The 23,613-nt window shown below is 38.6% G+C and overlaps 1 protein-coding gene across 2 annotated transcripts in view; it reads left to right on the forward strand.

The window, feature by feature from the left end:
• Positions 1-7,787: 7,787 nt before the first annotated feature.
• nup210 (nucleoporin 210) overlaps positions 7,788-23,613 on the forward strand; it is a 28,019-nt gene continuing 12,193 nt past the window's right edge. Inside the window, exons 1-28 of one of the 2 annotated variants that reach the window (XM_006796453.3) lie at positions 7,788-8,516; positions 9,017-9,156; positions 10,733-10,864; positions 11,786-11,882; positions 12,338-12,488; positions 13,047-13,179; positions 13,413-13,571; positions 14,692-14,760; positions 14,855-14,961; positions 15,068-15,208; positions 15,327-15,464; positions 15,678-15,833; positions 16,221-16,419; positions 16,813-16,958; positions 17,959-18,177; positions 18,423-18,596; positions 18,912-19,104; positions 19,333-19,439; positions 19,856-19,960; positions 20,479-20,580; positions 20,704-20,832; positions 21,082-21,209; positions 21,295-21,430; positions 21,534-21,596; positions 22,301-22,480; positions 22,566-22,646; positions 22,803-22,934; positions 23,185-23,343. In XM_006796453.3, coding sequence (XP_006796516.2) covers positions 8,359-8,516; positions 9,017-9,156; positions 10,733-10,864; positions 11,786-11,882; positions 12,338-12,488; positions 13,047-13,179; positions 13,413-13,571; positions 14,692-14,760; positions 14,855-14,961; positions 15,068-15,208; positions 15,327-15,464; positions 15,678-15,833; positions 16,221-16,419; positions 16,813-16,958; positions 17,959-18,177; positions 18,423-18,596; positions 18,912-19,104; positions 19,333-19,439; positions 19,856-19,960; positions 20,479-20,580; positions 20,704-20,832; positions 21,082-21,209; positions 21,295-21,430; positions 21,534-21,596; positions 22,301-22,480; positions 22,566-22,646; positions 22,803-22,934; positions 23,185-23,343 — 3,834 coding nt within the window. In that variant the 5' untranslated portion in view covers positions 7,788-8,358. The remainder of the gene's footprint in view (positions 8,517-9,016; positions 9,157-10,732; positions 10,865-11,785; positions 11,883-12,337; positions 12,489-13,046; positions 13,180-13,412; positions 13,572-14,691; positions 14,761-14,854; positions 14,962-15,067; positions 15,209-15,326; positions 15,465-15,677; positions 15,834-16,220; positions 16,420-16,812; positions 16,959-17,958; positions 18,178-18,422; positions 18,597-18,911; positions 19,105-19,332; positions 19,440-19,855; positions 19,961-20,478; positions 20,581-20,703; positions 20,833-21,081; positions 21,210-21,294; positions 21,431-21,533; positions 21,597-22,300; positions 22,481-22,565; positions 22,647-22,802; positions 22,935-23,184; positions 23,344-23,613) is intronic. The other variant, XM_006796454.3, reaches the window with a different exon arrangement.

Genomic DNA, 23,613 nt, shown 5'->3' on the forward strand with positions numbered 1-23,613 from the left:
TCTTTTTTGGGGAAGGGCGGGACAGACTGCTATAGAATTATTTCCACCTTTTCCCAGCTTTTTCAGCTTCCTTTTGAGCATAATGATTCAGCCAAAGTACAAGAAATGACAACACTAAATTGTGCTTTGAGAGGAAAAAAATTAAGGAAGTTGACGTTGTGTAAGTCTGTTTGGAAATTCAATCCAATGACGACAATGAAAAAACAGTGCCGAGTATGATGTGGTCTTATATGAATATAAGTACGATTTAAACATCACGTTTGTTCTTTGTTTTGTACGTATTGCACAATTCACCTTGAAATCCTGTACCTTAGCAGCCAGATTAACACGTTTACTCACAAGTAAAGCTCATACCAGCATTATAGACATCACATGTTGTCTGTGATCTTTTTCAATGGGGTTTTAGAGAAAGCTGTAAGTGTATTACAGCTTAAATTTTTCAGACGGGATAAAAAAAGGACTCCTCTGTGTATTCTATCTTTTCTACGTTTTCGCTGTTGTTGTTTTTTCCAGTTTAAACTTAAGGAATCACAGAGTCACTTTAGGAATAAAAACAAACAAAAGCTGCCTGGTTTGGTGAATAGACTGATCAGCCAAGCGGATGGGCAAGTGGCCACTTTGTTTCAGGGCCCTCCCTTGACTAATCAATGACATGGATGAGGCAGTTGCCCTATTATTAGTATTCTCTGCTTATTATAATCAAATGCAGGCACATTTGCACAAGTCACACTCTTGTGTGACCTCCCAGGTTCTTATATGTATGTCCTGCTCAAATGAAATCTTTATGTCTCATCTAGTACACAGTTCAGAATAACTACTCTGCTTTACGTCTTTGTGACTTCTTTACAGTGCATGGATCACAGAATCCAAGGCAACAGCGCATCCAAGTCCTTGACAGCCCATTTAAACATGGTTGCACAACTTAGATTAGTGCATGAGTCAGCTACAATTTTTTTTCATGGGTCAGTGATATGATCTCATCCAGAACGCCTGGTAGGCAACTTGTGTTATACCCCAGCAGGAGAAACATGTATGACGTCCACTGGACTCAAGTTCATCCTTGAACTGACCCACACATAAGATAATTAAAAATCAGAACAAATGAGCTAAGTGGTTGGGGAGCTATTCTGCAGAGAGACTGTTGTCACGCCTTTGCAGAGCATTGCCCTGCTATGTGTTGCCATTGTGTAGCTGTTAAAACATAGCTACACAATGGCCATCAGCTCCTGACCTTTAGACTGAGTGGCAGGCAAGTAAAGTTCCCATCAAAAGTATTAAAGTTTAGCAGGAGCCTTTCTTCCACAGACAAATGACAAAGCTGATATGAAACAGATTTCCTGTTTGCACCTGCAGTAATATGTATGCTAAAATGCACTGTACTTACACTTTTGGTAATTACCACAACAATTTCAACAACCACATATGCTGGTTTCAGTTCTAAATTGTACTAAAACCAACACATTGTACCAGATTCAACATACTATACAATTAAAAAGAGGCCTGTAATTAACAATGTTTTAACAGAAATGAAATCCTAAATGCCTCAGGCTTTGCAGATCTCAGAACATTGGAGCGTCTCAGACTCCACAGAGATGTTTTCATGTTACAAGCAGGGACCAAACGATCTTTTCCCCCACAGTAGTTGACCCCACTGACTCTTCTGGGTCTTGAAACTCTCAGTGCAGTAATAGCTCTCAGCCGGTGAGATAATGTCATCTGACACGCACTGATTTAGGAGAGCTAATTGCACCCCACACTGTTGTAATTTCTTATTCATGCATGTTTGAATGGTGACTTATGGCCACTGATAATTGCCCAAGCCCAATAACTGCACCTCTGCTTTGTATTATCCTACCAAATGGACAATTTTGCTTTATTATGCAAGAAATATTGAATTACAGTTTCATACAAAGTGTTTATTTATTTTTTTATCGAGAGCAGTGACGTCTTTCTATCCTCAGTTCATTTGATGGTGACAGTGCTACGCATTAATGCAGTTGGAGTTAATGTTATCTTTCCATTTGGTGATACATTATCCTCTGCTTTTGTTTAAATAGGAGTGTTGGATAGTATTTGTTGTGACCCTTGCTAAGTAACAAGCAATGTGAAATGGTGTCAGCTGATGGATTGCATATCATTTAATAGTAATTAAACAAAATGTCACTATAATCATCGTAACACATAATGTGATTAAAACACTGAGCAATACAGTTCGTCTGCCCGAATCCTATCAATAAGTATATGCAAACAGAATATTCCAGATGAATCTTCTAACAATACCGGTCACCAGAAACACACCCTAACATCTGGCTAATGAACTGTAAATGTTGTAAAACCTCTTAATGAAAATGTCCCTCTTGTGCATTCCAGTATGTTTCTTGTCATTGCTCTGCTGCAGGTCCACTGGATAAAGTGAAGAGAGGAAGTCTTTAAAGTAACCAGCAACAACAGGGCACTAAAGCTCTGCAGGGGGCTACACCATTGGAAATTAGGACCCAAGTCTAATGCGGTGAAAGTAGCTCCCCACATGTGTCTGCTAAAGACTTTCCAGGCTGCTGTAAAGAGCCATGTCTGCTGATAGAGGGTGCAGCCCCATAGAGCAACTGGCTTTAGTTAAACTACAGCAAAATGTTGGATTCTGGTTTGTTAATTAAATATCTAACAGTCTGTAGTGGGTCATTAAATATTAAATGTCACTTAAATAAAATCACTTCTGCAAAATTACAATGCCCACGATCATTAATGTGCAGAGATGCAAACCCAAGCCCACTGAGCTCAGACTGCTGGCCATGCTAAGGAAATGGCAAGGGAATTTAAAGCATGCTGTAGATTGAGTAAATGGATTTAATACTTGCAGCACAGCTCTTTAGCCCTCCCTGTTCTGCCTGTTTTACTTTATGTAGACCGTGTTAATCTGTAAGTAAAAAGGTGTTTTACTTCTCAAGGGAAATGTCAATGTTTAAAGATTTTTTCTTCTGTTATAATTCATAAAAACATCACCTAATGTAGCGTTGAACAGAGTAAAAAACACCCCAATAAACAAACCCTGTGGACATCTATACTCTTATCACAGAGTTGTACCATGGTAATCATTTGTACCACTCCCATCTCCCTGTCCCTTTTTACATTTCTTGGAACACCCAAGAAAGTTCCCTGAGGCAAAGGCTTATTTCACCGGATAGTAACACCGTTTATTATGCCTACCTACAGCAGCTTTTACTGCACCTCACACCTAGGGGACCTTAAAGGTTTGTGCTTCCAAAGCTATTTGAAGAAGTGACCCCTCCAAAGCCTATTACATTTCTGGTGAAAGGAGAACCACCATTTGAGAAGATTGCCAATAAGTAAGAGCTTAAGTAATCGCTATGGCCTTCTGCACCCACTTGTTTAGACCAAGCCAAGCATGGTGGCCAAGAAAGGTTCCTGATTTAAAATCAGGAAGGATGTGACTGCTGATGCATACCAGATGAGGAGACAATACATAAGATTGCCAAGTTCTGCAGGCATTTGTGATGCAGGAAGATGTTTAATGCACAACGTATGAGTGCTGCAATATAATTTTGGACTCACAGTGTAGGTGAAAAACTTTGAATGACCATTACCTAATTTTTAAGTGGTTTCCCATTACAACACATTGGAAAGTGAAATGGTAACCCTTAAAAAACAACGGTTAGTTAAATCTTCTGCATAAATATTCCCATCTATTTGAGGATTTATTTGAGAAGAAATCCTATAAAAATCTATCCATTACCAAAAAACAACTCAGATTGAGTACAAACACATTTGCCTTGGAATGAGCTCAGTCCTCCGCTTTGTGTTTTGTAGTCTTGAGCCTCCTCCTGCACTCACAGAGCGTGACATTCAGGTATTATTTTCCATGTTCACAGACATTACATCATTCACTCCTAACATCAATTATATGTGAGCTGCCCATGGACAGGGTACAAAGATGAAACTAAATGTGGTACTGGAGCTTTCACAGTGCAGCCTTGTCAAAGTAAATGAAAGCTTTATTTTCTTCTCGGGTTTCATTCTCAGCTGGTATTACTGCACTAAAGAAAGATGTGTGACTTTATTTCAACCCCAAAACAGCTTGAAAAAGTCAAAACGAGTTGAAACAGCCATCACTTTAGTTCACGCTCCTTCTGTAGAGTGAACGTACGCTGCATCTATCATATATTTTGAATGCAACTTCATTGGTGATATTAAAATCTGCTGTAACACAGCGCCAGACAGTGATGGACCTTTTTTTTGTTAATGCTGTCTGACGAAAACAATATGTCACCTTTGGCACAAAGCAGCATTATGTAAAACATATCAAAACCACAGTGCATCTGCTAATCAAATTGTGTCTATGTGTCTAGAAGATGAACAATTCAGGAGGAGCATTGCTGTATTAACTTCAAAGGAGACGGGAGGACGGATCAGAAATAATGCTGCTGCCAGTTGAATCTGCAGTGTATAATTAACAGTCTGTTAACAATTCATGTTTTATCTCAGGACCAATTTTTAATGCCAGAAATGATCTCACACACAAGGGGAAATAAGATTTGAGATTTTTAGAGCATTGCCCTTGATTTTTTCACGCATTAATCTTTCAAACACATCACCATTCAGCTCATTTTTATTCATATGGCCTCAAATCATTGTTCATTTGATAAATGCTGCAGTCTTTCAAGGGAATTTAAAACGAACTTTTTATGTTACTGTTATCTATGCCTGATGACAAACAGGTAGCTGTCAGTGACACCTAGGGGTAAAAAGTTGAGCATTGCATGTTCATGATTAATTCTCGAGGCCCAAACAAGCAAATATTGGTAGATTTTCTTTAAATACCTCAATAAAATAAATGTAATAAGCAGATGTGAATGATTTCTGCCATGATGTGTGAATCATAGACTATGGGTTTAAAAATCTGTCATAAAGTACAAATTTTCTTTATAACAGTTACTTATGGCAGCTAGCCTCTAAATCATATGCAATTTATAGTCAGTCAGATGTTTTGACAGAGCTGAAATCCAACCATCAATCGATTTATCAGCTGGATGGATGTTTTTCAGGATCACAGTTGGGTTGGTATATTTATTTTTGTAACTTATAGTTATTTGAATAACTAGAAGTTACAAAAATAAACAAAAATTAACAGTTCATTTCAATTACAGTCCTCTTAAACTCCAAGGGTTTTTCGGAGTTCGTGCTCTCAGATAACATGCCCAAAATGAATAGAGTATTTTTAGTAGTTTTGAGGTAACTTCAGCTTGTTCAGCTGTTTTCAGCTGAAAGATTCAGCTCACAGCTTTCATGTTGCATTTTTGCAGGAAATGCAAATTTTTCTAGTTTAGTTTTGGTTTAGTTTCTGTTTTCACATCTGTTTTCAGTTTGTTTGTTTTTAGTTTAGTTTTAGTTAAATATAACAAACTGTCTCTTCAATTCGGTTCAAGTTCATTCAGTTTAGTTATACTTCTATCAGTTTTTTATATTAGTATTTCTTTCTTCATTTTAATTTTTTGTGTTCAGTTAAGTTTAATTTCAGCTTGTTTCAGAAGTGAAATGTAAGACATTCAGAAAGAATGTGACAACACAAACATGGCATTTTAAAGATTTCTGTATATAATCTACACGGCTACATAAGCTATATAGACAATCCCAGTCTCATTGAAGATTATGCGTCACTGTCTCCTTTTGCTTGGTGTATTGCTAAATTTGGCGAAATTTAGAAAGACTAAAACTAAAGACATTTCCTGTTTATTTACTTTAGTTAATGACTGGGAAGGGCCTTTAAGTGCAGTTAAGTTACTGCTATGCTCAAGAAACTATTATGTTCAAGATTTGATCTTTCTGATCTCTTGTGATATTGTGCACTGTTGTCCTGGAATCAGTCATCATAAGATATAAGGTATACTGTGGTTATAAAGGGATAGGTACTGCCAACAACAGCACTCTAATGTGTTGCTCAAACTATGCTCAGCTGAATTTACTTGAAATGATTTCAGTTCAGGTCTAGTTCTATTCTGTTCAGTTCTCTAATGGAGATTTGTTTGTGGTCTATATCATTTGACTTATAAGTCCTGATTTACTAAATAGACGACATCCTGGGATTTCCATTGATATCTCAATTCAATTCAATTCAATTTTATTTTATTTATATAGCGCCAAATCACAACAAAAGTCACCTCAAGGTGCTTCATAGATACAGAGAAAAACCCAACAATCATATGACCCCCTATGAGCAAGCACTTTGGCGACAGTGGGAAGGAAAAACTCCCTTTTAACAGGAAGAAACCTCCGGCAGAACCAGGCTCAGGGAGGGGCGGCCATCTGCTGCGACCGGTTGGGGTGAGAGAAGGAAGACAGGATAAAAGACATGCTGTGGAAGAGAGACAGAGGTTAATAACAGATATGATTCAATGCAGAGAAGTCTATTAATACATAGTGAGTGAGAAAGGTGACTGGAAAGGAAAAACTCAATGCATCATGGGAATCCCCCGGCAGCCTACGTCTATTGCAGCATAACTAAGGGAGGATTCAGGTTCACCTGGTCCAGCCCTAACTATATGCTTTAGCAAAAAGGAAAGTTTCAAACCTAATCTTAAAAGTAGAGGTAGTGTCTGTCTCCCAAATCCAAACTGGAAGCTGGTTCCACAGAAGTCTCGTGTCCTCTTTTAACTCCAAAGAGGAAGGAAATAACAAAAATGTTAAATGGGAAGATTCATTTTTCCTCAGTTTTCAGAAGAAAAAAAAAAAAAAAAGAAAAAGAATATATATATATATATATATATATATATATATATATCAACAAAAGTCATGTCAAGGCATTTTATATATTCTGCTAAGGGGCCAAAAGTGTGCCAAGAAAATATTTCTCACACCATTACACCACCACCATCCTGAATCCCTGATATTCATTTCAATTACATTTTATTTATACGGCGCGACGGACCCCTTTCAGCACTTGGCGACAGTGGGAAGGAAAAATTCCCTTTTAACAGGAAGAAACCTCAGAAAAAATCAGGCTCAGGGAGGGGCAGTCATCTGCTACAACCAAGTTGGGTGCAATGGCAGAGAGATGGGTCAAAATCAAACTGTGGAAGAGAGCCAGAGATTACAAATAACTCTGGCTGATACACAGCAGGATGAATCCATGCTTTTATGCTGTATATGCCAAATGCTGACCATAGCATCCAGACAATCTCTGTCGTTCAGCTTTGGTGATTCTGTGCAAATTGTAGCATCAGGTTTTCTGATCATAGCTGACAGGAATGGAACCAGTATGGCTTTTGTCGTAGCTCACCTGCTTTAAGGATGAGATGTCCCTATGCATAAAGCTACTTTTGGCTGCTGCCTTAATTACAAGGGGTCACCACAGTCAGTAGCTCTCCATGTTTGACTTGGCAGATTTTTATGCTGGACGCCTTTCTCCTCCTTCCCCAACCCCTTCAGGATCTCCTCTCAGGAGTTTTCACTTGTTAGGCAAATGTATAATGAGATGTTCTTCTGCAAACCAAGTGATTATTTGAGTTACTGTTGCTGCCTTATCAGCTTGAAGCAGTCTGGCCATTGATGCTCCCCAGATATTTTCTATATATATTTTTTTGACTATTCTGTGTAAACCTCAGACATTGGTTGTGAGGGAAAATACTTAGATCAGTCCATCTGGCACCAACAACCACTTTCAAAGTCACGTAAACAACGTTTCTTCCCTGTCCTGATGCTTCATCGGGTTGTGTAAGTTCACCGACCTGCTGCCATGTGATTGGCTGATTAGATATTTGCATCAACATGTAGATGAACAGGTGTCCCCAATATATCCTAGTATATTAAACTTGTCATTTGAATTATATTGAATTAGTTGACAGTATACCTTTAAGAACGAATTCACCCACTCTCCCCCTCCCCCCTTTGTTATGACGTTTCCTCACTCCCGGCATGCTCACTGGAAGTCCAATTATTGCTAATGGCGGGTATTGTATGAAACATGCGTATTTTAAGCTATCGTCTGCTGACTGTGAAAGAGTAAATTTCATATAAATAGTTGCTTTGTGTCTCGAAGAACCTTGGAATATAACCAAGGCTGAGGAGTCGAATAGAGCACCGAGGAGGACTTTGTAGTTCTTATCGTCATGCGGCAGCTCTCCGTTAACAACTGATACGAACTGAAACTGTGAGGAAGGCAGCGTGTGTTTGATTGAGAAATAGCTTCAGTGTTGGCAATGCTAGCTCACCTAACCGCCTGTCTCAGAGCCATAAGTCCAAAACTACTGCGTAAATAGCTAACTTAATGAGACGGAGGAAGTTTAGCTAGGACGGAAACTTAGCGTTCATTCATTCGACCGTTGGTAAATCACTTGTGAATCGGAAATGAAAGCGCTGACATTACTGTTGGTGTTGCTATTATTATTAACCGTTTATCAGGTTAAGTGTTCCTCCAAGCTCAATATTCCCAAAGTGTTGCTTCCGCTTGCCAGAAGTACAAGAATTAACTTCACACTGGAAACAACTGAAGGCTGCTACAGATGGTGAGTAGAAAAACTGGAAACACAGCCGAAGGGGGTGTCGAGGTGTGTGGTGCATATGAGGCCACATGGCAATCTCTACTGTATGCACTGTGTGTACAGTTGAGGCCATAGTGAGGAACACAAAGAGGCTAAACTTTTTAGGTTTAACATGGCTTTCCAGTGTCATTTGTTAGTTTTTGAGTTAATCTTTTAATCCAAATTAAAGCTAATATAAGTTAACTGATATATGTATATAATCTTAGTTTCTCTTGATGTCAGAGGGTGACAGTGTTGTTGACTAAGGAGTTCATAGTGGGTCGTCTTGGTGGTTTACTAAGCTACACTGCAATTGCAATTGTTTCTGTTATATCACCCAAGTACATGAACAAAAATAAATAAATAAAATGTTGAAGCTTTGTAAAAGTATAATTTACAATAGAGCAAAGCAGAATTTTATAACAACAGTACGTTATAAAATAACCAGGGAGTTTATACGACTTATCGCTGTCCTTGTTCTTCAGGTCCTCCACCAGACCAGAGGTCGCAAGCATCCAGGCTGTGGATGAGGACCACATCAGGGGTTGCTCCCGGAAAGCTGTTCTCCAGGCTCTTTCCACACAGCCGTCCAGACTGACCAGTATTATCCTAGCTGAAGATGTTGGTAAGAACAGCAGTAGCCTTAAATCAACTGCCATTGGAAATTGATGCAGATTGTCAGATTGTCAACCAGGCCGTCAGATTAAAGAATGTATTGTGTTATGGTTTAATAATTCTCCACACTATTGCATAAAGATGTAGAGAAATGTTCATGCAGCTTCCATCAGGGGAAAAAATTTGCATGCTGTATAATTACAGTGTGCAATCCAGCTTAAAAAAAGATGCTATAAAGTAGAAATGACAGCTTAAGGTGGAAATGAAGTACAACACTTAAGAGATATAGTCATGACAGGTGCAATGACTGCAATTTTGCTTGTAATATTTAAATATTTTTGAAAACACCAGAAGTCTGAGGTGTATGTAGTCACTTTATTAGACCAGTGCAAGAACAAGCATGTGTCTCAAAAGACTGTTTTGGAAAATGGAGAACTAAGTGAGAGAAATGGCAACGTAATTAACCTCAGCGGCTCTGTTTTTAATTTGCAGTATGATGAAGACATTCGTCTGATTCTCTTACTCTATTCCTGATCCAAGCAGACACATCTCCTTTCTAAGCCTGTCTGCAAAGAAGTATTTGTGCACTCTACAGACACCACTGTGAATTTCTCTGAAAAATCCTGGTAGATCAGCAGTTTCAGAAATACTCAGACAAGTCCATCTGGCAAAAACAACCATGCCACATTAAAAGTCACTTAAATCACCTTTCCTCCTCATTCTGATGCTCTGTTTGAACTTCAAACTGAGCACTAGATTGGGGAAATCAGCTATGTCAGAATAATAGGACTGAGTGATGACTGCAAAGTTATGTTTCCCCATGTTTAAAAATGGGCGTCACAGTTCCCTGTAGTTTAATTCAAATTAGATAACAGAACTCAAACAGCCTAGAAATTCTTGATATTTACAATGTGATGGCATGTTGTTGAGGGGTTTTTTTTTTGTATTGACAGAGGGTTCTTTATCTCACTTTTTATGGGCTTACAACCGCACATTTTTGCGGTTTAATTTTTACAACTTCATTCTTATCAATGCCCCCCCTGGATCTCTTATTGTCTCTTTAGGGTTTGATCATTACTTTATAATCTATCCAAATAATATCTAATGGTTAGCTTCATACAAATCATTGTTGCACAACACATTTTTTCCATCCTTCCTTCTTTGCAGTTGTGAAATAAGCTGCCATCTGTTGCCTGAGACCCCGTGTCATTGCTCTGACATGGTTACCCTGCCACATACATCTGAAATGTTTCAAACAAAATAAATAAATCTATTTTTTCACAATAACTGAGCAGTTTTAGGTTTCCAAAAGCCTAATTTAATATAGCCTTTTCGCTCATTCTTTCATGCCCACTAACCAAAAAAGCCACAACATTTGACTTGACTGATAACTCTGCATACTACAAGGAATAAAGGAAGCTTTAGAGCTGCTGCTCTCCACTCTCATTTCCATACAGTCGCGATAAAATGTTTTAGTGAGGAAGTAGATTTCAGGCTTTGCATGTCAAATCAAATCTTGAAATGCATTTGATTCAATTTGGAGAAAACGTCCCTACGTACTTAATAGTCTTGTCTTCTGTTTGCAGTTACAGGACAGGTGCTGCGTTGCGATGCTATTGTCGACATCATCAGTGAAATCCAGATAGTGTCCACCACCAGAGAGCTACATCTTGAGGATTCACCACTGGCACTCAGGATTCATGCACTGGACTCTGAAGGTGACATTAAAATGGCTTCTTATTGGAGAGTGCTATTCTAATTTTAGCCTATTGGTGTTATTGATAAGGTAAATAGTTCCTCATATTGTATTATCACTCAGTTCTTAAGCTGTAAGGAGTCCACAATGTTTATGTTGTGCTCTGAGTGTTCAGAGTAATGAGTGAGCTGGCTCAAGGTAGTGTTTTCTTTCCCCCTCAGGCTGCTGCTGTGAGGTGGCTTTTTGTTCTGTTCGACTGGTTCCATTTAGGCCTGGCACACTTAGTTTAATGAGCTGTAGCTACAGCCTGATTCTTTCTGATGGTGGCTCGAGGGTCTGGTGTTATGGGTGTTATGCCATTTTTGGTTTTGTTTTTTACATTTATTTATTTTTGAAGTATACGCCATCTAAGGAATCTAAGGGTCTGTATGCATCTTGTAATGAGGTTCATTTTTGGTTTTCTTTCACCTATTTCAACTGTTTATTAAAGACAGACAATTGATTAGCAGTAGTTTGGAGACAATGATAGCGAGGCTAAGGCTAAGACGGCTTGGACAGTGTTCAAGGGAGGGATCAGGTTCAGTTTTAAGTTTTATTTAAATAGATAGAGGATATATTGAAAAAAGGATGTTATACATGGCGATGCCAGGCAAAAGGAAAAGACATGGACCACAAAGAAGATTCATGGATGCAGAGGAGGAGGGAATGCAAAGGGTTGGTGTCAAAGGAGAGGTGCTAGGGACAGGGTGAGATGTAGGCAGATGATCAACTGTGGTAACCCCTAAAGGCAACAGCTAAAAGAAGAAGGAAAAAAATTAGATGCAGCCACTAAGGACTTTGGCCTTAAACCACAAGTTGGAATTTCATTGCAGATAATTCTTACCAAGTCTCACATAGCCATGTTTTATTTGGTGACTTAAATAAATATTTTGCTTTATTTCAGGAAACACCTTCAGCACCCTTGCAGGTCTAGTGTTTGACTGGACCTTAGTGAAAGATGTAGATGTGAATGGATTCTCTGACTCTTACAATTCATTACGGTATGTTTGCGTGTGTTATTACTTTAAGGCTGTCTTGAACTACATGATTTATTTAAACTCTGATGGTAAACTAAAAATAAAAAAAGTTATCTAGCAAAGTGACTGCTAGTGTAATCATACACAGCTTATTGAACAATCCTGTTGGATTTCCCTGTGCGGTATTTTAATTTTATATTTTTTGTCCCATAAAAACCCATTTATCTCGAGGTTAAATATAATAAAGAAGGATTACAGCTTACAGTGTAGCCTCATATGTAAACTATAGCAGCGATGGATAGAGGGGTATGGAAGAAGTACTTATGTTCTGCTGTTTGATAGTTGTTTGATAGTAAAGATTAACAATTCTTATGGTATTAATCTCTTGTTTTGGTGTTAGTGGTCCATTCTGCGCTGCGCCAAAAATGTAACTGCACTGACTTGAGTAATGTATTTCTGATTTCTTTTCTGTGTTCAAGGGTACTTAAATTCTCAGAGTCCACATACACCCCTCCTGGATACATATCTGAAATGGAACGTGTTGGGAAACAGGGTGATATTATTTTAGTATCAGGACTGAAAACGGGACATGCAAAGCTGAAGGCAAAAATACAAGAACCTCTTTATAAGGTAAGATGGTGCAAAGGACATTTTATTTGCTGTTGTCACCAGTAGAGAGTTGAAATATTTCCCTTTTATTGTTATAATAATATTGTTTGTTTATTTATTTATGTATTTATTTTTGGACGGTAAAAAGAAGTCTGAGTTCTGGTAAAATTTGGCCCATTTTGAGTAATAACTTAGTTTGGAGACAAAGGCATCTAAAAATAGCAAAATATTACATAACAGCAGTACTTTAGGATGTCAAGGCTGCTGTGACAGTTAAATTGTGTTTCTGTCTTGTCAACATTTTTTTTTTTTTTTTTTTTGTTTGGTTGGTTTTTTTGTTAAGATGGCATTTTGTTTTCATCTGACGCACTTTTATTCTGAATAAATGTCCAATTAAGTCCATATGTAACAAAGGAAAGTTATTTTTGGCAGTATAGAAAATCTGCAAAAATGGCTGTTGGGCACTTGTAGTTTGAATTCATATCAGCATTTGTAAAACTGCAGTCTGTTTGATCTGGTTTGAAAAGGCGGGAAGCTGAAGCTGTGTTGTGTTGTGTAACCATGGTATCCATGCCACAGGATGTGGGTGCTGCAGAGGTAAGGCTGCTGATCTTAGAGAACATCCTGCTGAGCCCCGCACACGATATCTACTTGCTGGCCGGAACTTCGATCAGATACAGAGTCTTGAAGATAAGACAGGGAACGATAACAGGTCTGACTCTGTTTAATGAGGAGTGAATTTCTTCATTCAATGTTTACTTAACTTGATGTACATTTCCTGAAGCTGTATGCAAAGACATTCAGTAGTACTACACGAGTTTGCATGAGTGTAGCTAATATATGAAGTGAAAATGTAGTCGAGTCATTGATGTCACAGATGAGAGGAGCAGCTCTGCATGGTACATAATTGACAACCTTTCAGCTAATTTCTCTTTGTTTGTCTAGAGCTCTCTATGCCTTGTGATCAGTATGAGCTGCACCTTCAGAACAGTGTTGTTGGTACTAATGGAAACCCAGATGTTTCTGTGGCCAGTCTGGATCCAAGAACCTCCACTGTTACAGCAGTCCAGCTGGGACACATCAATGTGGTGCTGGATCATAAGAGTATCCTTCTGACCTATTGCACCTCTACTGAGCAGTTACTGTTCTGGTCTAGTGCTGTGCAAAAGTCTTGAGCACTTTTCATTTGTTGATATTTTACTAGGAAAATCGATTATGAACGGAATGATTAAACTTGTACAAACATAAATGGAAATACAGTATATAAAACAAAAATAAAGTTGGTATAATTCTAGTGAGCTTGAAGATCAATATTTAGTATGATCAACTCTATTCTTCAACCCAGCCTGAATCTCTTTGGCAAGTGTTCATGTAATTTAAGTAGTTAAATCAATAGTTCTCTAGGCTTCTTGAAGGACAGGCAAAGCTCTTCTTTGGATGTTGGATTACTTTTCTTTTGTATTCTGTAAAGATGATCCTACTCTGCTTCAATAAAGTTGAAGTCTAAGCTCTGAGGAGGCCAATCCATGACTAATAGTGTTCCATTGTGTGCTATTTCTGTTTCAGTATGCTTTTACTGCATTGGCAGTGTGTTTGTGATCATTGTCAAGTTGAAAAATAAAGCCACTGCCTATCGCACACTTTCCAGATGGTGGATCAAAATCTGATGGCACTTTTCTGTGTTCATTTGTCCATCAAATTTGACAAGATCTCAAACATCACTGGCTGAAATGTAGGCACCACACCTGTTACAGTGGATTTTGGAGTATGTGTTGTTTTTGGAATTTTTCATATATTAAACTGAACAAATGCCATCAAATTGGTAGCAAAGTGCACACAGATGTATTATAAAATTGGTTTCTTTGCTAAACTGTCTGTGTAGACACAACATTGCTTCATCCATTGAGTTGGGTTTCTTTTTTATCCTTGAATCCATGTTAAGGGACTTCACAAAAATGTCCAAAGAAATGATCTTCAGGAAGTCTGGAGAACTATTGCTCAAGATCACTTGAAAAACAATTACAAGAAAGTCTGACTCTTTTGAAGCATAATATAAAGAACTGAGTGGTACCTCAAGACTTTTGCATAGTACTGTTTAATCTAATGTTTATTACAACATGTGTGTTCTGTTATTTGTCAATTAACTGAAATGATTAAGTTCCTTTTTTTTTTCTTTATTAAGAGGAGTCTATCATTTTAATTTTCCTTAACAGTATCTTCTCAGGCCTTCGGATGCAAGGAGTGTCTCGCCTACCCAATAGCACCCTATATGTTGTTGAACCAGGCTATTTAGGTCTGTTTCTTTTTCTTCACTGAAAGTCTAATTAAAAAAAAAAGTTGTGTGTTTTAGATTAAGTTGACCAATATTTTGTCTGCAATTTGTTTAGGTTTTAAAATTCACCCAGGAGATAGTTGGATTCTTGAAACTGGAAGAGTGTATGATATCCACATTGAAGTATTTGACAAATCTAGCAACAAAATTTACCTATCTGATGTAAGTGCTTCCATTAAATCATTTGCAGTGTACTAGCTGCAGATAAAAATCAATATATAGGCAGTATTTTATAAATCTGTGTGTGGTTTATTTTTTTATTTTGCAGAATGTCCGTATTGACACTACTTTCCCTTCGGAGTATTTTGAAATCCTGGAGTCTTCTTTGAATGGATCATATCACCATGTCAGAGCACTCAAGGAAGGTCTGACACTTATTGATGCAACCTTAAAAGCTGTCGTGGATAAAGTAAGTTTAGATGCAGCTTTGACCCTGGATTTATTATTATTGCTACAACCTACTGACACTTTCTTCCGCTTCAGTCGAGAGGGCTCGATCATTTCCTGTGCTATCTGTTCTCTTTCAGAGTGGAAATGTCCATCCTCTGGCCAACCCAGTCCACAATGAACAGGATGTAGAAATCTATAACCCCATAGTTCTTAGTCCCAGTATTCTCACATTTCCATGGCAGCCCAAAGTTGGAGCTTATCAGTACACAATAAAGGTAATCATTCCTTATTTAAGTGACTTCTGTTATGGGTCAGGCAATTTAAACTTAACATCCTCTATAAATTGCTTTAGCATTTGCATTCCTTCATATTCTGTGAAACACCATAGATCAAGCTTTATGTTACCACCAAGTCTAACTGTCAGATCCAAAAATTTGGCGTCATTTTTATTAAAAAAAAAAAGACACCTGTTCTTTGGTGCTTTTCAGGCAACAGGAGGTAGTGGAAATTTCAGCTGGACTTCCTCAAATGCAGCTGTTTCCACAGTGACTGTGAAAGGGGTGATGACCACAGTTAGTGACATAGGCGTCAGTGTAATTTATGCTCATGATCTACGTAACCCACTACACTTTGGCCAAATGAAGGTAAGTAAACACAACACCGATTTTAAATGAGATATTTATATTTCATTGTATGAGATGTCATTGATTCTTCCAACTTTAACCTCATAGGACCTGGCGTCCACATATGTGGACATCACATTTTGGGTTGTCTAGAGTACAATACTAAATGGACTTTTGTTTTAAATTTTGATAGAACAGTGGCAATGTATTGTCCTCGTAAGTGTATATCAGGTAAAAAGAAAATTCTTTGTTTTTACATTCATCAGGTCCCAATCAGCCCAAATAGCAAAGAGAAAATAAAAATGCATGCAATGAAAGCGTTTGGGTCTTAGGAGGTTAAGGGCAAAAGTACATTAATCACTTTTCAGTAACACTCTTCACCGTGTTTTGGATCATGCTTTCTTCCAGGTGTATGTTGTTGAGCCTGTAGCAATGGACTTTGCTCCTTGCCCAGTAGAAGCCAGGTTGGGCCTCATACTGGATCTGCCTCTCAGGATTTTTGGTCTGCTTGAAGAGGGGGAAAAAGAGCGGGTCATGTTAAGTGACTGTTCCCATTTTGACCTGGTGGTTGAACAGGAGAACTATGGCATCTTTGAAATACTAGATGGTGAGTCCTGTTAGTCTGCCTCGACTGGACTGTGAAGATGCAGTAAATTTAAAAAAAGATTGCCTGCTTTTTTTGGGGGGGGGGGCGGGCGGAATGGGGCCAATAACTGCAACCGGGGGGGCGTCTACTGGTGGCGCCCATTGTTGATTTCAAGTAGAAACAAACACTAGAATGAGAAGAAAACATTTTAGATTTCATCACAGTATTTATTATATTCTACATCTTTCCAAAATCTTTAGTTTTCCGTTATGGAATTGTTTTACTTCCAATTAAACAAATGTATAATTAAACCTTGTAGAGTGTGACTTTTTTTTTTTTTTTTTTTTAATAAATCGTCATGTCAGATTATCATGTACTATGACTTTCTCCAACCCCATTTTTCCTGATTCACAGGGAGGCTGGCTCCAGGCCAGGACCACTGCAGTGGAGTGAGAGCCAAAGCTTTGGCTCCTGGGTATACCGTGCTTAGTGTCAGCTACACTCACGGCAATGTTCATCTCAGTGCCAAGATCACCATTGCTGCCTATCTTCCTCTCAGAGTGAGTCTAAAGGTCTTGTCCTTTTCAGGACTTGGCTCATCACGATGGATGAGGCATTTGTACTTAATATATTTTTCTTAAGGCTTCCAGGATTCATGTCCAAGTACTGATTTCATTTTTGGGACATTTTTAGTTATGTTCTTTTTTGTGTGAGTGGGTGTATGTCTGAAATACACTGAAATACACAAATACTAATATATCTCAGTGTTTTCTACTGAATTGGATTCTGTTTGTGGCATTTTGGGTTGTGCAAGTAAGCAAAGACACACCCATCTTCCTTTAATAAATGATACCATACATAAAGTGTGGCTGAGCTGCTATTTCAGTTGCTAAGTACCTTGTAGTAAATAAATAATATATTAAGCTGGACTTTGAGGTGAAAGAAGAAAAGAAAATTGCAGTAAACTACCAATAAGCATGGATCTTATAAGAAAACAGATTCAATGAAGCACATTCATGCAGATTAGTGAATGCAGACTAACCCTACAGAAATGCAACGATCGGCGAGTATTATATTTTACTTCTCATTGGTTTTCTTTGGGAATTTTAGTATTGTGTTATACACAGGGGACACAGGTGTTTGTGTTTTTGTTTGTTTGTTTTTTGTTGTTGTTGTTGTTGTTTTTTTAAAAAATACACAAGCACTGGAAGACAAAGGAATAAAACTGACAACTATCGCAGTGCAGTGACTGGTGACAGTTTGACATGTCACATCTTCTCTGCTAAAATATTTAGTCATTTTTGTGAACAACAGATACAGTAGCTGTCGTTTTTTGTGTACATTACAATCGAGCTGTCAGTAGCATACGGCGTTGTTTAATGCCTCACATGGCACTGATTTGTGTTTTTCAAATTACTGCAGACATGTTTGTGGAATTTCTTTGCTTGTTTTGCCCTATCAGCTAAAGTTTGACCCAGTTTTATTTCTCTGCTGTGTAATACCTTGTATTAACATTTCCATAGCCAAGTTCTTCTTAACAGTTGAATATTATTCTGGCAGGCGATTGACCCTGTATCTGTTGCTGTGGTGACACTGGGATCATCGAAAGACATGCTGTTTGAGGGTGGGCCGCGGCCTTGGGTCTTAGAGCCCTCAAAGTTTTTCTGCAACTTGAGTGCTGAAGATGAGGCCAGCCTGAGTCTTACCCTGATTAGTCCCTTGTCTCACAACTATAATCAGCGTTTGGTCAGGGCAACCTGCAGAGCCCTGGGAGAGCAGGTAGGCCCTTAAGTGTAATTGTATGTCTTGTATTTGCCATTCCCAATGCTAACTAAAAATATTGTGTGTTTCTAAAATGAATATCGTGGTTTGAAGTCATAGCTAAAATCATAAATCTTATTCGTTCTATTGCCATTGCGATTAGCATAACTCAAGGGTATCCTTAATAAATTACTTTGATGGCTTACAACCATTGTAAAAGTACAGCTGTTTATCTTTCAACTGAATTTAAATGTTATTTCCAGGTTCTGGAGGTGATGGTGGGGAACAAAGCTAGTGTGACCAATCCTTATCCCGCTGTAGAGCCAGCAGTCGTCAAGTTCGTTTGTGCTCCTCCATCCCGCCTTACTCTGGTGCCCGTGTATACGAGCCCACAGCTAGACCTGACCTGTCCGCTGCTGCAGCAGAATAAACAAGTGGTATGCACGTGGTCACTTTTTAATAGACTCCTTTGCTGTGTTTAGATGTGTAGATTGATTTTTATACTGCTACTTCTTTCATTTAATTATTTATTTATTATGATTTTTAACACTAGCTGAAGAAATGTCAAGTTTATGATTTATTTATTTCTTTTAATATGATCTTCTGAAATTTGATCTGTATGAAGGGGCACTGGAAAATAGCTAATTATATTTGTTAACAAAAAGAAGTCCAAGATCTTGGTGTTTTGTTTTTGTGTAATGGAATTAAACTGTTTGAAAAGCACATTCATCATATAAACAATGATCTTCTAGGTGCCTGTTTCAAATTACCGCAACCCTGTTTTGGATTTGGCTGCTTTTGATCATCAAGGGAGAAAGTTTGACAACTTTAGCTCTCTGAGCATGCTGTGGGAATCCACAAAGGTATCGCTGGCCAGTATTGAACCCACTATGCCAATGAAGCTTCAGTTGCTCAGGGAGGGCAACAAACAGATGAAACTTCACGGTAAAAGATCATATCATTTTATATCATTTGAACTTTAAATTTATGAAATAAAAACAGGAGAAAAATGTAATCTTAGGGCATTTGAATGGAATGGTCAGTTATCAGTTTAAGTATCGCCAGGAATAGATTGTTTTTGTTTTTATCTACGATATTATTCATAAGTTGCAAAATGAAAAATTCATTGATTTCATGTATTTACTTTTTACTTCTTTTTCTGATCTGTGATAGGACGGCAGGAAGTTCTTGTCCACCAGCAAACGGGCATTGCTGCCATCACAGCAACAGCTCTCGGTTACCAGGTTTCACACCTGGCTGCAGCCAAAGTCCCCAGTCCAGTAAGTCAAAATAGTTGCTCCGCTAGCAAGTCATGCAAAACAGCTTCTCGCTTCCTCTTAAAAAAGTAGAAGTGGTTAACTAAAGTATTATTCAAGATATATGGATTGTTTTTGTAATACGGTCTCTTTTGCAAAAGAGATTCATCTCAGTGAGTTTACGTTTTGTTTTGTAAACACTTTTCTAGTGATCAGGACTTCATCAGCGGAGTTGTGTTTTTTTTAAAACAGTCATGTTGTCCTGTTAAATACATCTGTGACTCATAGTTTCTGTACAAAAGAGGAAAAAGATATTTTTGCATATAATAAACGTGTGGAAAGCTTTAATTTTGTTGTTGTATATTTACATCATACATTTAATAACTTCAGTCATCATATTTGAACTTGTCTTCCTCTTCTTCTGCCTCTGTCCTCCTAAGTACGACCCCATGACTCCTGTCTCAGCCACACTGGAGCTTCTGCTGGTTGAAGACGTGAAGATTTCTCCTGACACAGTGACCATATACAACCACCCGGATGTGCGAGTAAGTTATGGGATTACTGTTCCAGTGGACAGACACATCAGTACATTTACTTTTTACCCCCCTAAGTCTGGACATCAACACTCTCACTGACTTCTCATGGCTTGTTTGACCAAAATGTATATTTAATGTTTATCATGAGGGATGTGATTTGATCTTTTCACCATTTCACCTCAGCAGGGCAGAAATGTGATTTACTCCCTCAGGTAACTGCTGAATTATTCAGATGGTGCTTATCACCACACCTAGTAGTAATGTGTACCCTTTGCCCCGTTTACTCAGTAAGCATTCCCCTCTTAATCATGTGTGACATGGGAGCAGGGTTAAGTAGGTGTAGGGGGTTAAATAACTGTTGGTGACCTGTGTTAGAGGATTTTAAAGAGGTGGTTATCTGTTCCCTTTTATGTAACATGCAAGGGAAGTTGCCTGTCAGAAAAACAACTGTGAACACAGATGGTCTTCTGAATCATTTTTGTGATTAATTTTCACTGCAGACTGCTCACTCCAGTTTTGTTTTGTAGGTGAATCTGGCTCTGCGAGAGGGTTCAGGGCACTTTTTTGTCAATACCAGCATTAAAGGGATGGTGAATGTGGTATTCCAGGAGGCTCAGGGCACCGCTCAGGTAAGAAGGAACATCTTAACTGTGTCTTTGAGGGAATATCTATAGTGGACTGCACACGTTACGAAATGTAGAATTTCAAAAAAGTGTATTGAAATGTAATTGTTTCATTTGCTGTTTGCCCAGGTCTCTCCCATCCTTCCAGGCATGGTTAAGGTGATGGTTCATGACCTTTGCCTGGCTTTTCCATCACCCGCCAAAGCAACTGTACATGTTTCTGACATCCTGGAGGTTTATGTAAGAGTGGTTGACAAGGTCAGTGTCCTGCCTCAGCCCTTCATCCTGGAGGGGTCTAAGCACTACTTGACTATAAAAATCTTTCAAGATCACACATTCCTGCAATGCTTCAGTGACTTATAAGCACTAAATATGGTTATTGTCTTTGAGCACTTCCCTTTCAAATTCCACTGAAAGTCAGCTTGTCTTTAACACTCATCATTAGGTTTGCCCTTCCTGTGAACCAGAATTATTTTGCTGCTAATGGATGCTTCTCATCTCTTACAGGTGGAGATTGGCAAATCTGTGAGAGCTTATGTCAGAGTCTTGGATGATAATAGGAAGCCATTCCCTGCCAGCTATTTCCAATTCATGAATCTTAAACTCAAGGCAGCTTCTGCAATAGTCTCTCTGAAGTAAGTAATAGAAAATGTGTTTTACCTTTAGAGTGAAAGGGCATCTAAGGCTTTATTTTTTTGTTTCTGAATGTCTCCTCTGCAGACCATTAGTGGAGTCCACAGAAAGCGATACTGCTGTTTTCTTGGTGAAAGGTGTTGCCATCGGTCAGACCACTGTATCAGCTGTTGTTGTGGATAAAAATGGGAGAAAAATTGCTTCAGCGCCTCAGCAAATAGAGGTATAATTTTGTGGAGTTTTTTGTAGTCTATTTTGGGTCTTCTATTAGCGGCACATTTTATACAGGGGAAAAAAAAACATTTTTTTTCTTCTTCTTATTGTAGGTGTTTCCACCTTTCAAGCTAATCCCAAGGAAGATGACCCTGTTAGTTGGAGCAATGATGCAGGTACGTCTAATACGTCATTTGCTTCATTTCACACTCTAATTAGAAAATATTTAATGTGTACTGTTACAGTAGAAGATGGTCAACTGTGTGTGCAATAACTGAGCCAAATGCTCAGTTGAGAGAGAAAGAAAGGAGAAAAAAAACTCTGTCAGTGAGAGCAGGTATCCTTGATGTGCTCATCTGTGGCACATAGCTTTGACTGTGAGTGTACCCCCCCCCCCCCCCCCCCCCCCCCTCCCCTTCGTGCAGTAGACAGGACAACCAGTCAGAAGAAAGTTGGGTTAAAAGAAGAGGGAACAGAACTACAATGACTTTTTTCATGTGGATGGGCCGTGGGGGCTACACAAAGTCCCAGTGTATCAAAATTAGGATTATTTCAAACCATGAATCAAGCCGATCGTCTTCAGTAGATTAGTAAGAAGAAATAAAACATAGACTTTGATATGAGCACAATAGGTCTACGCTGCACTGGTAGCACCCATGAGTTAATTCAGTTTAGTTAAGAGCCCTAGAAAAAAGCAACTTTTAGCTATTCTCTGATTCACAATGGGTGCCTCTCCATGTTTTTTGTGTTTCATCCCAGGATCAGACCAGTTTTTTTGCTTGTTGTTAAATGTGTAAACCACTACACTGTGGAGCAATTAGTCAAGATTACTCTTTAAATTTAAATTACTCCTTCTCTTTTCAATCCTGCTTGTTTACAGATCACATCTGAAGGTGGTCCTCAGCCTCAGTCCAATATCCTGTTCTCCATTTCTAATGAGGAAGTAGCTTCTGTTAATCCCATGGGCCATGTCAGAGGTATTGCTGTTGGAAATGTTTCTGTTACTGGACTGGTCCAAGCTGTTGACGCAGAAACCGGGAAGCTAGTTGTTGTGTCACAGGTAAATGTATATCTGTGGTATTTAAAAGTGTAATGCTTGGGTGGGTTTTGCACATAAGACAGACGAAACTATTTTGTTTCCTCAGGATCAAGTAGAAGTCGAAGTTGTGGTTTTGACTGCCATTCGAATCAGAGCACCTATTACAAGAATGGAGACGGGAGCTCAGGTGTGAACATTTTATACTTGAATCAGTACAACGGACTCAAAATCGATTTTTTGCTGTTTAGAGTTCAAATAGCAATTTTAGACTCGAAATCGAAACCAATAACTGAACAGCGCAATTTTATTTTTTTGTATTTCTAAATCTTCTTTCCTTTTCTAGATGCCTGTATATGTGATGGGTTTGACCAGCAGTCAAACACCCTTCTCATTTGGCAGTGTGCTACCTGTTTTTACCTTCCACTGGTCCACTACTAAGAGAGACATCCTGGATGTCCAGCCAAGACACATTGAGGTACCCAGCATTGAGGATTTTCATTCTTGTATTTGATATCATAAGCAGCTTCTATTTTTGTCTCTCATTTCCCATTGATCCTTTTTATTAGATTTACTTCAGACCTGGTGTCCATCCATTTCACTATGGTTTTTAAAACTAGCGTCTGCTTTGTCTCTGCTTTTCCCCTGCTTCCTCATCGCTGTTGCCTTTTTATTTGATTTGCTGCTTCTATTTTTGCCATGCTCATAATGGTCCTTGTCTTATCTAGGCTAATGTGGAGCTTCAGTCAGAGCACAACTTTGGCATGAGGGTGACTGGAAGAACGAGAGGGCGGACAGGGCTGAAGGTGGTACTCAGAGTTTCTGACCACACGGCTCAGCAGCTTGTGAACAACCTGCAGGAGCTCAGTGACGAGATCCAGATTCAGGTACAGCACCATGGCTATAGCTCACTTTTTATAGACATCTGTGAACAATGGGAAGGGAAACACAAAGTACCATAAATACATCCTATTCAGATATTTTATAAATACCCCTTTTATGGAGTGCTTTGCATATCTTGACTGTGTCCCCTGCTGCTTCTCCATAATGGGGAAAGCTGGCATTTAAGGCAGCAGAGCATTGAAATTGCTGAGTTTTAATAAAAATCGAAGCTGTTAACTTTGAAGTGATAACACTGCAGATTATTGGGAGCGCAG

Source organism: Neolamprologus brichardi, chromosome 20, assembly GCF_056152115.1.
Source record: "Neolamprologus brichardi isolate AB-2024 chromosome 20, ASM5615211v1, whole genome shotgun sequence".
Lineage (NCBI taxonomy): Eukaryota > Metazoa > Chordata > Actinopteri > Cichliformes > Cichlidae > Neolamprologus > Neolamprologus brichardi.